Source organism: Aythya marila (assembly GCF_965140915.1).
Source record: "Aythya marila genome assembly, chromosome: 9".
Taxonomy (NCBI): Eukaryota; Metazoa; Chordata; class Aves; order Anseriformes; family Anatidae; genus Aythya; species Aythya marila.
Window position 1 is genome coordinate 15,811,664 of NC_139050.1, and position 13,546 is coordinate 15,825,209.

The 13,546-nt window shown below is 46.1% G+C and overlaps 1 protein-coding gene across 7 annotated transcripts in view; it reads right to left on the minus strand.

Moving 5' to 3' along the window:
- The window catches only part of LPP (LIM domain containing preferred translocation partner in lipoma), a 331,358-nt gene that overhangs the window by 131,054 nt on the left and 186,758 nt on the right, over positions 1-13,546 (minus strand). For all 7 annotated transcript variants that reach the window (XM_082767516.1, XM_082767513.1, XM_082767515.1 and 4 more), the window contains one exon: positions 453-1,121. In XM_082767516.1, coding sequence (XP_082623642.1) covers positions 453-1,121 — 669 coding nt within the window. The remainder of the gene's footprint in view (positions 1-452; positions 1,122-13,546) is intronic.

Sequence of the window (13,546 nt, forward strand, 5' to 3'; positions counted from 1 at the left end):
GTTGCAGGGATGTAGCTCCCTCCCGCCCCGCGGGGTGAGCTCCTGCAACTAAGGCTGAGCCTCTGCACGCAAGGCTGCCCTACCCTCCCATGCTGACGCAAGTCCTAAGCCCCCAGAAGCCTATTTTTGAACCAGAACAGAGTTCCCTGTTTCCAGCTTTTTGGAAGCCCCATGGAGGGAGACTACTGTCTGTATTCCTCCTTATTTTCCTCCCTTTGACATGGGGTGTGGAGACAAGGGGCAGAAAAGGCAAGAAGCTGAGCCCCTGCTGACCGAGATAATGTGCCTGCAGCCCTGACCTCCTGGGAAGAGGAGCCTGAGCTGTGGCCACCCTACTGCTCAGGGCACATGGGTGCAGGCAGAGCCATTTAAACCTACATGCTGCCTTTGTGGAAGGGTCCCAGAGCCCTCTGCACTCCCCCACTGAAGCCTGTGAGCGCTGCATCTCTTACCTTTTGCTGCAGCGGCTGCGGGGCCATCCCTGGGTCGGTGATGTAGGTCTTCTTCGTACCGGGCGGCTGGTACAGCCCGGGAGGAGCTTGACCCACGGTGTTACTAGCAGGATACGCTGGCTCGACCTTCCATGTGCTCTGCGGCATGTAGGGCGCTTCGGAGCCGTTCCTCCCCCCGTACCCACCGTAGTACGGGTCCTGGTACCGGCCCTGCTGCGGCGCGTAGCCATAGCTGGGCTCCGACGGCCGGGCTGGCGGCGGGGCGTACCCATAGTCGGGCCCACGGGGCTGCGGCGAGCCGTACTGCGGGGCGCCGGGCGGGCGGGACGGCGGGGCCGAGTAGGGCTGGCCGGGCCCCACGCTGCCATAGTGTGAGGGCTGAGGGCCGGGAGGCTGGTAGTGAGGGCTGGGCTGCGCCGTCCTCACCTGCACGTTGAAGGTCGGGCGGCTGGGCGTGGAGGCCGTGGCGTAGGAGGCCGGGACCGGCTGCGGCTTCAGGGTGCCGATAGGAGTGACCGGGATGGGAGCCGGCTGGCCCGGGCCCTTGGCGGTGGATTTCTTGGTAGCGGTGAGGGGAGGCTGGTTGGGAATGATCATCCGCTTGTGGCCGGTGACGGGGGTGGACACGGACGGGGCGGTGGCAGCAGAGCTGCTGGTGGTCCCGGAGCCCTAGGAGCGAACAGAGAGAGCGGCGGCGTCAGCAGGAGGGGCTGCTCGGGCATTGGGTTGTGCGCGGAAGGGTTAAGAGGGAACGGGGTTTTGCAGTAACATCTGCACAGCAACTCAAACTGCTTAGGAAAGCAGGAATGTACCTGAGACCACACATTATAAAATGGTAATAGCAACCTTTTCCAGCTCTGACAGAACAGGGACAGCGCTGCTGCAGCCGAGCAGAACTGCCACGCACGGTGTTTCGTCTCTCCTTGGGGTTTTCTCCTCTGCCTCAAAACAAGCAAACAAACTCAAAGGCGATAAATGTGAGGGGAAAAAAAGGGGACTCACTGGAGAATAATTAGGGGGGAGACTCATGTTCCTGTGAAAATGAGAGCACTCAGAAAAAGAAGGAAAATGCAAGTAGAGTCTCTGTGGAGATGTGAAATTCCTTGGGTCCCCAGAGTGCTTGGAGGGTACTGCCCCCAATATGAGACCATCTTTGATACAACACAGGAGGCAGCAAAATGGGATGGCACAAAAGCAGCTCCCAAGCCGTAAGAATAAGCTTGGACCAAAGCAAGACACAGAAGTGTCCCTGCTCCTGGCTGTGCTCCTAAGCACTGCAAGTCTGGAGTGACCCCAGCAAAGGCAAATGCTACACACGGCACATGAAAGGGCAGAAAGCAAGCCAAGATTCCCAAGAGCTTCAGAAGTCAGCTCCTGCAATGGCAACCCTGTAACCCTGCACCAGCACCTGGGCACAGCAGCGCTCGGGCAGCCAGGGATTCGGTTCACAGCAAGCACCGCCACTTCCTGGGATTTGGCGACCGAATGAAGATTTAGTGAAGCAGTGACACTGTCCTAATGGGTACCTTACATCTTTCTGTCTAACGTACTTGTTTCTCTTTCTTAAAATTCTTGTTTAACTCTCATGTCACAACACACCGGTGTAAAAAGACAGCTTTGTTAAAGAGCTCACAACATGAAATGGTTTCTGAAGACTACTGAAGATCACCATTAAGCTGAAGATCACCAGTACTGAAGATCTCCAACTCTGGAGCTCAGGGTTAGGTAAAATTTCATGCCTCTCTTTATTTTCCTTTATTCAAAAAGGACACTTGAATTCCATGCCTTCTGTACAGAGAGGGAACACACGCAGTTTGACAGCATTTCTTTGCTGTTGCCCTTAGCAAGATGGCTCTGTCTCATCCAACCTTCCTGCACTGGGCTTGATCTCACCCCGATCCCCTCAATAACCTCTCAATTCTCAGCATCCCAAAGTCAGACAAGCTGAGCTCTCACCACAGGCTGTGTTCAAGCTATGACATACACCTTTTTCCTTAAATGCTCAGTCTTGTGCTTGTCCCCAGGCACTGCTGCTCTGTGCAGGCTCCCTGCCTGCATGTGCTGCCTCACCACGCTCTTGCTGGCACTGCTGGGCAGGGGAGAGGGCACTGGGGGCTCAGCAGGAGCACCCCGCGCATCCCTACCCGGGCCAGAGAAATCCTCTGCCTGGTCAGCAGGTGGCGGCAATAAATTGCTGCCAAATCAACCCAGGTCAGTGGCTGGAGAGGAACTTCAACCACCCATTTACTTCCCTGAGCCTCCGAGGGTACCAAACTCACCATCCGTGCTAAGGTGGGAGAAAGGCAGGCCCACCACCACCATGTGGCAACCACCACACACGAAGGGAGGTAAGAGCAAGCCACCCAACTTCTCTTTCACAGCCCACAACCATGTCTACGTGGGATAAGGAAGCTCAACTACACGACTGGGAGCTCTTCACTGGTGACAGGTGCAAAGACATTTTTGCTGATGCACTGGAAAAGAACTTACTTCTGCAATCACACCTTCAGGGCAAACCTCCCACAAGGAATCACTATAAATGAGCAAAACAACAGGAAAATAAGAGCATCAATCTAGTTTTAGAGGTGTAAAAGGTGTGAATGCAGAGGTGGGGAAAAACAATGCAGCAAACTTCTGCTGGAGAAAAAACATCTCAATGTATTCAAACCCTGACCTCGTAAACAGATCCATGACAAAGCATAGACAGACTGAAGAGATTTTGAAAGTGAGAAGAACGAAGAGATTTTGCTGAAATGCAAAGACAGAGACAAGTTAAGGGTCTGTAGCCCTCTACTAATATCGCCTGAATCTTCTATTTCTGAAATACCTGATAAGGAGCAGGCATTCCTCCATCCCTGCCTCCAGAGCACAACTGTGCTCAGTGCTAGCACGAAAATTTGCTTCCTGTTGGAATTATTCTCCCATGTCAGCCTGGCGTTTATGTCCAGGAGTGCTAGAAACTTACCCATTTCCTCACCTATTTCATTCTTGTAAATGACAGTAGTTTGTCCACTTACTGTAATGGGATGAAAGGTCCACAATGCGGCACTGTGTAATTACCACCAGAAAAGCATTTTTTTCCCATGTGAACAGGCAGAAGGTAGATAATGTTTTAATGACAATGGCACATCAGCGGGGAGGGGGAAAGCTCAAAACAAAACAACATCAACGAGCCCTTATTCATCACATTTTATGTTTCTGAATGCGGACTCTGGAAGCAAATGATGACAGACTGCCAGTAAAGCTCTTGCAATCGAAGCCTGTCCCACCCCAAGAATCCCTGGGGATTTTGATCTTATAGATAAGCATCCACTTAACACATTTCCTGTATTGGTGCCAGTCTCCTGCCAGGACTGGAATACACCTTAACAATGAATGATAACCTCTTCCTCCAAAATAACCCTCGCTGCCTGCTCTCTGGCACTCTGAAAGGCTCTGAGCAGCTCCCCCGTTTGACGCCACAAAAGGGATGCACTCAGTCTCCCCTCCTGCACCAGGACCCAAGTGAAGGAAAGGTGGCAAACCATGGCACCAGGGCCACAGATCCAGCTCTGCCATCAGCTTCGGAGCAAAGGGTCGAGCTAACAAGTGCCGGCTGCATTGTGGCATTCAAACCACAGCCTGCCTTGAGGAGGAGGAAGTTTGCATCAGTAGGAGTCCCCAGAGGCACCCTGCGTGACTCATTCTGAATTCCTCTGAGGGTGCTGGGCAAGTGTGTGATGAAAGCTGGGCTTGAGTGGGAGGAGGAGGGTGTAACACTAGTTAACATGGTGTAGTAGAGATATGGGACAAGTTGGAGGGAATTTAACACTACTGGAGTATTAACGATTTATGGGGACGCAAAGAGGAGCTTTGGCTGTAGATCCTGAGCAAGGGCACAGGTGAGGCAGCACCATAAATCCTCTGCCCTTTTGCTTGGGAGAGAAGGGTGGCTACAGTCCAGGCTTCTGTGTACCCTGCCGCAGACTCAAATATCACCCCCAGCATAAACCTCTAGATCATTAGTGGATTAAGAAAAGACGCTATACATGCACATGAACTATGGACAAGATTCCTGCTCTGAGGACAGGCATGTGCAGAAGAATGAGAAAACGACACTCCGATACCGTGGAGAAGAGTGATTTCAACAGATGTCTGTTAGGCACTAGGAGGATAGGAGAGATGGATGGGGCTATAAAGATGTCGGGTAGATGAAGAGGGAGTACCGAACAGAAAGCTGGAAAGGACTACCTATATCACTGGGTACAGTCCCAGCAAAACAGATGACTGTCACAAATGTTTCATCCAAACGAGTCCACGGAACATCTAGTAGCGCAATGAAGTAGGCTCATCCAAAAGCACATCGAAATGACAGCCCAGAAGCACGAAAACAAGTAGAAATAGGAGTTAGAAAAAGGATGAAGACAAAGAGTGGCTTCATAGGATTTCAGGCATCCCTTCCTCCAGCAGCTCCTGGACAGCTCATTTCAAAACCGTACTGCATTTGCAAGTGACTATCGCAGCCAAACACGCTCTCTGACATCCTCTAAAGGCTGTTTTCAAAGGAAGACAGGCTTTCCTCTGCTCGCCATGCACTAGATGAAACTGTCTGACACACTTCGCAAGTGCAAATTAGAACCACGCTACTTACCATCAACCCCTTCTTGCAAATTCATATTTGCAAAGAGAGAGTAAACTAGAAACCCCAGGTGCTGATAAGGCAGAGTTGTTAAGAGAAACTAGAGTAGGAAGGAGTTAAATTCAGAACCTCAACTACCACAAACATTATAATACAAAATCTTTTTTTTAATGGGGAAAGCACAAGAGCCTTGTTTAAACACAGATGGAAGTACCTAAATGTACTGCCTCTTCTACAAATGAATTATCCAGCAGTTCAAATAAAGGTGAACTAATACTGACAAAATGAAACAGAACTCAATGAATGTGGGAGGAAAAAAACCCCAAAACACTTCTCCTAAATAAAGCTACCATGCGCAACTGTGAGGGGAATCATTCTGTTTGGTAACTCCTGTCATGTCTACTGAACTGCAGTGAAAGTTTATAAACATTTGCAGGAGTTTCTTGCACCAACCACCGTGTGAGAAGGCTGTGCCGTTATCACAAATCCGTGCGTTTCTACGGGTCTGACTGTCAAAGCTGGAGATCTGGATTCAAAGCTACCCTGGTGGGGAAACCCAAAGTTCGGAATATCTGTGCGATTCTTCATTCTGTAGAAATTATTTACATAGATCTTACATTAAATTCAGCGTACACCTACAACAAAGTCATTAAATAGGTACTAGAGATGAAATCTGTTCTACAAGAAATAGTCTGTAATTCTATACCATTTGCCAGGGTTAAATCCTAAGAAGAGTACAAAGTAACTGTAGTGTACAGCTGGAGCATGGTTCTATATGATCAGCTGGAAGCCTGATGAAAAGGACTCGATTCTCCTTTTATTTTGTGTATTTGTAGAGTATTTTCTATAGAATCCCTTCAGTTATTCAGTTTCAGAGACTGGATCAAAAATGCCTACACAAAGTTTATCACGTTCTATTCAATTCTCCAGACATTTTTCATAAAGGTACAGTTGAATAGCTCTAGCCCTTTAGCTGTCAAATTATCACATATAAAGATACATTACTCCAGCTCAGTGGTTTTCAACCTTTATGCTCTGCAGCCCCCAAATGTTTTTCAGGAGAGACAAGTTCCTTTACGGAGAGAGTTAATCTACTGACAAAAAACATGTTATTTTTTTTTTTAAGTTACCTTTCACAGAATTCTTCTTAGTTACCTTAGGAGTGATGCAAGGACCCCCAGGGTTTCCAGAGCACAGGCTGCGAACTACTGCTCTAGCTGGGGCTGTCTTTTTTGAGTATTTCAGTCACATTTACTCCGGGAGAGGAATGAAACAACCCTCGAAAGGCAAAGACCTGGCAACTACTGGTGGTCTGAACGCAGGACGCAGCGTTCCCAGGAGGCTGCCGGCTGCCAATGCCTGTGCAGCACCTCTCTTCCTAACCCAGCTGCTCTTCTGCATGGTCCATGAGCACAAGCGGGACCGAAACGTGGGGCCAGCTCGGGCAGGCACCAGGACCAGCTGCAGTCTTCTCAGTGGGGCTTGGTGGCAGCAGTGGTTGGAGGCCTGTGTGTGGCAAAGCCAGCGAAGGGTGGAAAATTAACTTGGCTTCTCCTGACACCACGGGTTGGCGTTCACCTCGGCTAGATGAGGTGCTTAAAGCTGCGAGATCGGTGAAGAAATGCATCTCCACGGGGCCATTTATCCCACTCTAATATTGAAGCTTAAAAAGGGGAGATGAATCATCCACTGGGGGAATCTACTTCTCTCCTCCGACTGTAGAAGAAGCACGAAAACAGCCAAGACAAGTCGCTGAATATTTAGACAGCACAAGTTAGTTGAGACAAATCCCACAATAAGCAGGTAATTTTGACGTGACTGTTAGAAGCAGAGATACCTTTCCCCAGCATTGAGTGTGCTGCCACTCAAGCTCAGCTGGTGCTTTGCACTGAGGGGGTTTTGGAGTGCCGATGAGCCAGGACCCTGCCATGCCTGCAAGACCAAGAGGCTGGGCAGCGAAGGCATTTCCAGCAAACAAAGGGGGTGATGGGGGTGGGCTGCACTTTTCCACCTACATGCTGCACAGTGGCTCCCACTGGAACTGGAGCTGCTGCCTTGCCATGAGAAGCATTTGGGCTGTGCCTCCTTCCTGCCTGTGGCAGCAGAGCCCAGCTCCCTCTCAACGTGGGAAGGAGAGCCCCAGGGAAACATTAAATACCCTGCTTTGAAACCTGGGCCTTTAGGTACCTGAAAACGTGAACAGACATTTTATGGGGTTTCCTGGTGTGCAGACACATCTAACACCTGCTGACTTCAAATTCTGTATTTGAACAAGCAGCTTTGCTAGTAATAATGTATGCTCAGGTTCCCCTCAGCATATCCTCTTTTTCTGTCTGAAATACCATCTGGGTGAAAAAGAGAAATCTGGCCTTTTAGTTGGGACTTGCAGATACTTAGCATTCTGGTAGAGCTCTAGCTGGGTTGCTGAATGTCCAGAGATCGTGGGCAGATGCACTGCCCCCATGCAGCATATCCGATGCATTTGCAGTAGCAAGGATTTTCTGGCCTTCTTTGTAATGTCCAAATAGGAGACCGAGCACACTGAGGACACGTCGGTCCCCTGTGCACTGATGCTATGCCTCGGTTGCTAGCACAGGTGTCTTTAGGTGTCAAAACGTCCTTAGAATCTCATCCAAAATTTTGAAGTCTGGTCCAAAACCATAAAAACCTCAGCCAAAACACGGTTATAATCGGATGAAGCTTTTCTTTTCAGTTTCATCATTCTCTCATTTCCAGTTTACAGCTGCCATGTGAGCATCACAGAGGCATGGGCTGTGCATGATCAGCAGCCACACTCGCACTTCCCAGCAGTGTTTATATGGGATTCAGCTTGTTGGCTTGACTACCAGAAGCTATCAAGGTATTCGAACAGATTGCTCCTAGGCATTACACCAAAAGAAAAAGAGGAGAAATCTAATAAAGTGTTCATCTCTGGTTCTCAAATGAAGAGAATACCTTACAGATGCCATAAAGTGTTACAAGAACACAACTGCTTCTGAGCTTTGATCTGTTTTTCAGCTGCTACCAAGGGTGGAAAAGGAGTCAACATAATTGTTAATGTTTCTGTTCACAACCTCTTTTGCACTCCTTGTGACAGCCCAACACAAGGGAGAAGAGGGTGCACAAAAGAAAAGGTGATAACAAGTTGACCTCCAATATTTTATCATGGAAAAAAGACTTTCACAACAGATGTGTGCAGTTACAAACACCTTGGTTCAGCTTTCAGTATGGGTGTCAAGTTTTCTAGGCAAGCTGGGTTTCCACTTCCCAACACTCCATTAATTCCACAGAGCCTGAGCACATCTGAAAAGTTTGGTCTCCAAAACACAAACGCAATGCCAGGGAGGAATTTTGCTTGTCCTTCTTGGTTTCATATTTACTTTTCTGTTTACCCCAACACTATCACTACAATAACTACTGTGAGACTTTTTATTTGTTTTTCCCTTTCTGATGAGTGATCATCCGGTATTTATGAGAAGGACTACGTGAAAGACCAGCTATAAAGATGTGCAAACAATTGACCTAAATACTTCTAGCTCTGGTAGACAGTCAAGGGCCATAATTTGAGCTTAATTCATTGATAGAGATTGCTAGAATTAAAACTCTCCTATTTAAGCAATTCCTCTTGATCAGTTCAACTGCAGTAGCCACTTCATCTACAAGGACATCTGACATTAGTATGAGAAGTATCATTGTCAGAAAGCTACAGAAGATGTCAGTTGTGAGAAGTTGGATGTTTTCTGAACTAATCTTGGGATATTTCTGTAATTTCCCACCTTCTTGACTAGAATGACAAATTTGTGCCAGTCTGGACCTCAGGAACACGCAACGGCAGCCCCCCACGTGGGCTGAATCTCTGGCACATCGACTCAGCAATAAATTATGTAAAGAGCTGCGCACCACAGCCCTTTGGTTACATCAAAATGCAGAACTACTGAATACAATCCCGGAACAGAAGACCACAAAAAGGGTAGAGCGGTATGCTGGGAACACAAGTGCATGGTGTAGAGAAACCAAGCTCCTCAAGGAACACCTTCGCCAAGGTTTAGTCAGGCAGACAGCATCCAAAACATATCCATTAGGCAAGCTGGGCACTTTAACAAGTTGAATGAGTCTCCTTGCTTAACTTAGGTAAGACGTTGCATTGCCTGACAATGGGGAAAGCCCCCGCTCCCCTATAAATAAAAACTTTGGGTGAGCAAGGTATTTTTATGACTTTTGCTATTACTGAGCTAGTGAAGCTTAAAGTATCATAATTACAATATCCACAAACTTAAAAACGTTTTTTCTTCCTTTTATAACTCGCTATTTGTAATGGAAAAGAAGCTCATGTGCATGATAAATATGGGCAGGTTGGAGGGTTATACAGATTATGCAGCTATCCATGGATGTGTATCATGATTCACATAAATGGATCAAAATGGAATAATGGAAGATGCATGAGCGAGGGGAAGGGTTGTGCAGCTGTGAGTGACACAATGAAAAATATTCACAAAATCTTCTGGAGAAGTCTTCTCCAGCTTAGATGGAAAAGTTAGTATTTTCCATTGTGTGTTAAACAACAGATTTAAAAAATAGTCCAGAAACTCTATAAAAGGTTCTCATTTCCTACTAAATTGCAAAGGAGTTTTAGAGTGTTTATAGAGTATGCAAGCTTTCTTCCTTTATTAATTCTAGAGGATATTAAAAGTGTGCATATGCACACATAAAATAATATGAAATACATATGCACTCAGTCTCTACTTGGTTTACTTTGCTTTACTTGTTATTTGTTTACGATTCCATTTAGTTGTTGCATTGCTTGCATTTATGACCTATTTATCTTTTCAAATTCCAAAAGTCTATTAAACCAGATTAAAAAAATTATCCTACCACAGGGCATAAACATTTTCAAATGTTAGTATTGTCTCTATTTCCTGTGAAAACCATGTGTTTTTATTCTTTTCTTCCCCACATTTTAAAGCCTGTGCGAAGAGTAGTACAGAAGAGTAGAAGCATCACTGAACAATTCCGTGTTCGTACGACATCTGCTTTCTTATGGTTCATTTGAGGTCCAGAACCCACCATCATCCGCCAATATTTTTAGTGGGATACAAAAATGATTCAAGTTAGTAACTTGAGTGGTTAGCAGCAGAGAAAAACCATGCAGCCTCACCAAAAAAATAACACTTCAAGAAAAACAAAAACCAAAAAACAAACAAAAAGAAAACACAACACCATAAAAGGCAAGCAGATACGACAGAAGGGTTATTTTTCCTGTTAGGTCCAACGTACACCTTTCCAAAACGCTGACGGGCTCCAACAGGTCAGCTTTAACTGTTTTCCCAGATGGCTCCTTCTGGGAAGTGGAGTGGAACGTTCCCTCATTTATCCGTCTGCTTGGGTTATCACCGCTGCCCGAAATACCTTCGTCTTTTCACAATATCACAGACTCCAACTTACGATGCTGAGAAATATATACGATTGGAAAGGTTTTCTTTCACCCTCTGCAGCTCTTAAAATTATTCTGTACGTATATAAATACATACAGCAAGATGCATGGAATTTACCCATTACAAGTCTATTCAAAACACCAGGGCAATACTGTAACAAGCCAGGAAAGTGAGAGTATTAATTTGTAGCACAGAAAAATACCGTCTGTAACACGGCAATACTCAAGCAAAAAGCAATGCAGACAGTTGGAGAGAATATTTAGAAATTAAGGTGCTAACTCAGAATAATCACCTTCTCCACTATTTTCCTCTCTCAATAGAAAACATAAAATTACTTTAAACATGTGGATAATAAAGTGTTTACTTAAAAAACACGTTGATAAAAGTTTAGAATAAAAATTTAGGACTGGTATTTTCCATACTTAATATCAAAACAATATTACTCTAAAAAGCCCATGTACAGCAGTCTCAAATCCATTGCCTCTGCAGGCTTGGTTCTGTTGCAAATGGCATTATAAATCAATCCGCTTTTCCTAAATATGCCTTGAGGAAACAAAGTCACAAATAGCCATTGTAATTTTTAATATAAAAACACACACACACAGAAAAGAACAGCAAAAAAATCTCTTCCTCATTCTGAAGCAGAACGCAAGAGCTGTGTTTTTCAACAACTCGTATTGCTGAATAGGTTATATGCTTGTTCCAAAAAGGACAACTATTTTTTGAAGCAACTTAATGCCACATACTAGTTTAATACCAGGCTTTCTTGTATGCCACGCTCCTCTCAGCTCAGCAGTTTTAGGAAAAAAAAAAAAAAAAAAAAAAAAAAAGTCGTTACACTTCATCAGTGATATCTAATGAGCCCTATTAAGTTATGATTTATAATTTTCCTCACTTACACTGCTCTTGGATCAAAATAACATCTCGAGACATTTGCTCCATGGCTGCTGATCGGGTTAAGGTTATCGCAGACACAGCTAAGAACCAGAATATTCTTTAAAACCTCGTTCTGCCCGAGTTACATTTTTAAAAAGTGCATTATAAGAAGCCAGATTCTGATCTCAGTGACACTGGTGCCAGCTTAAGCAAGTCAGTTGACTCCAGGAGATTTACTTCAGCACTGTCTGTGGCCGATCAGGATTTGGCCTGCTACTGCCAATGAATTTGGAGGGCTTTTCTCCGCACTGGGAGCACATCGGGGGTTGCTATGCAAACTTAACAAATCTTAAAAATGAACATCTAAGGAGATCTTGGCAAGTCATACCTGAACGAAAGCAAATGAGATTTCTAACCTAGGCTGAGCACAGGCTAAGCAGAGGCCTGGACCGGCCTCCGGCTGCAGCCCCTGCGAGCCCCGGCCTGGCGAGCCGACCCGCGGCACGCTTCGAACCAGGAATTGAAAAGCAGCTTGCTAATTCAAAACAAGCACACATATCCTCCCGCTCTCCTCACTTCTTCCTCGTGGTGGATGTATAAATGTATACTGATGGCTCCTGGGATTTATAGCCTAACCGATTTTGACATTTTTAACTTCAGAATTTGAACCAGTGACTTTCTAGCCCCGGGGCGGGAGTGCTAAATGCTAAAATCTTTGGGACTAGGGAGTATTAATTTAGTCCTTCTGAGCAGCTTGGCTTCAACAATGTTCTAACAAGGGCTCAACGCTATCCAAAATTCAGCAGTGGACGCCCAAAAACTGCAAGGAATTTTGGATCCAAAGTGGAGTTTTGTGGCTTTGGTTCTTGTTTGTCACAGGGCAAACGAAGCTCCAGACCTGAACTCGAGGGGAGCGGGGAGAACTCAGGTCTGGGTCTGAATTTACAGCAAGATGAACTTCACTTCCAGCTTGCGTTGCTTCTTTTTTTGTGGTTCATGACATATTTGTATTTTAAGAAAAAATAAACTATGCACGGAGCAAGCGTCCTGGCATCACAAGTCATCAATAAATCTCTTTTCCATAACAACCCACAAGAATTCACTGCAGGACCCAATTGTTAAAACACAAAGCCATGACACTCTATAAGCTTTCAGAAGCATCATTCTAGCCCTTGTGGACTCTCTGAATTCTCTAAATGAGTCACTGGCCTCTCAACGGAATTGTCAAAACTTAAGTTAAGCCAGGTTAATTCCCTCCCCCCTTTAATTTAGAAGTCCAGCTGCAGCGTGTGGCTTTCCAGTGAAAAGACCTAAACGCAGAGCTCGCTCACCCTGAACAGGAAATCTCACGGGGCCTAAAGCTCGTCTTTTCCTAAAAACTAGATATAAGCCACACTAAAGGGGGAAAATGTGATTTTCAAAGCCTTGTGGGGCATGTGATGTAAAAATCAATATCCTACTTACACAGCTCAAAGCATTTTCTGCTGAAGGCCAAAGGATCACAGCTGAAGCTGTTACGGTTGGGAAGGGGCAGCTGTAAGTGGGGACGGGGGGAGCAGACCCTAACAGAGCAAGGACAAGGGAGAGGCCAAACCCAAGCACTTTCACCAGAGCAAGCAAGGGCTTCTGCTAGGTGGGACACGGTGAGGACATCCCCTCTGCCCTGAGGCTCTTTTTGGTGGAAGGTGATGTGATGGTGGGACAACTGCAGCTCGCAGCACAGCATCCTGCTTGGCTTTAGCTACCTTGCTCGAACTAACGACGGAGTATCAGCTATACAGGACACCCAAAACCAAGGCTTTTGCTGGGCAGGGTCAGCCTGCCAGCAGCTAAGCCCCAGCCACATGTCCCTACCACCAAACTGTCCGTGAGAGTGCATGTGGAGCCATCTCTGACCAGTCTCTGTCTGCTGAGGCCTCACCTATTGAGTCTGCTTTAACATGGAGATGAAGCAGGGCTCCAGCATGTGAGCATCTTCACAAGACGTTTCACGTGTCTCATGCACACAGGGTCCAGTAGAATTTACCAGATGTTATTACTTATTTATTTTTTTTTGTACACAGTTTGCTAGGCTGTCTTTACAAACTTGTCTCTGTCCCACTCTGTGCTGCATCATACTCGGCATAAAGGAATAAACTACCCTGAAAATTGCTCAAGTTTTTGTACCC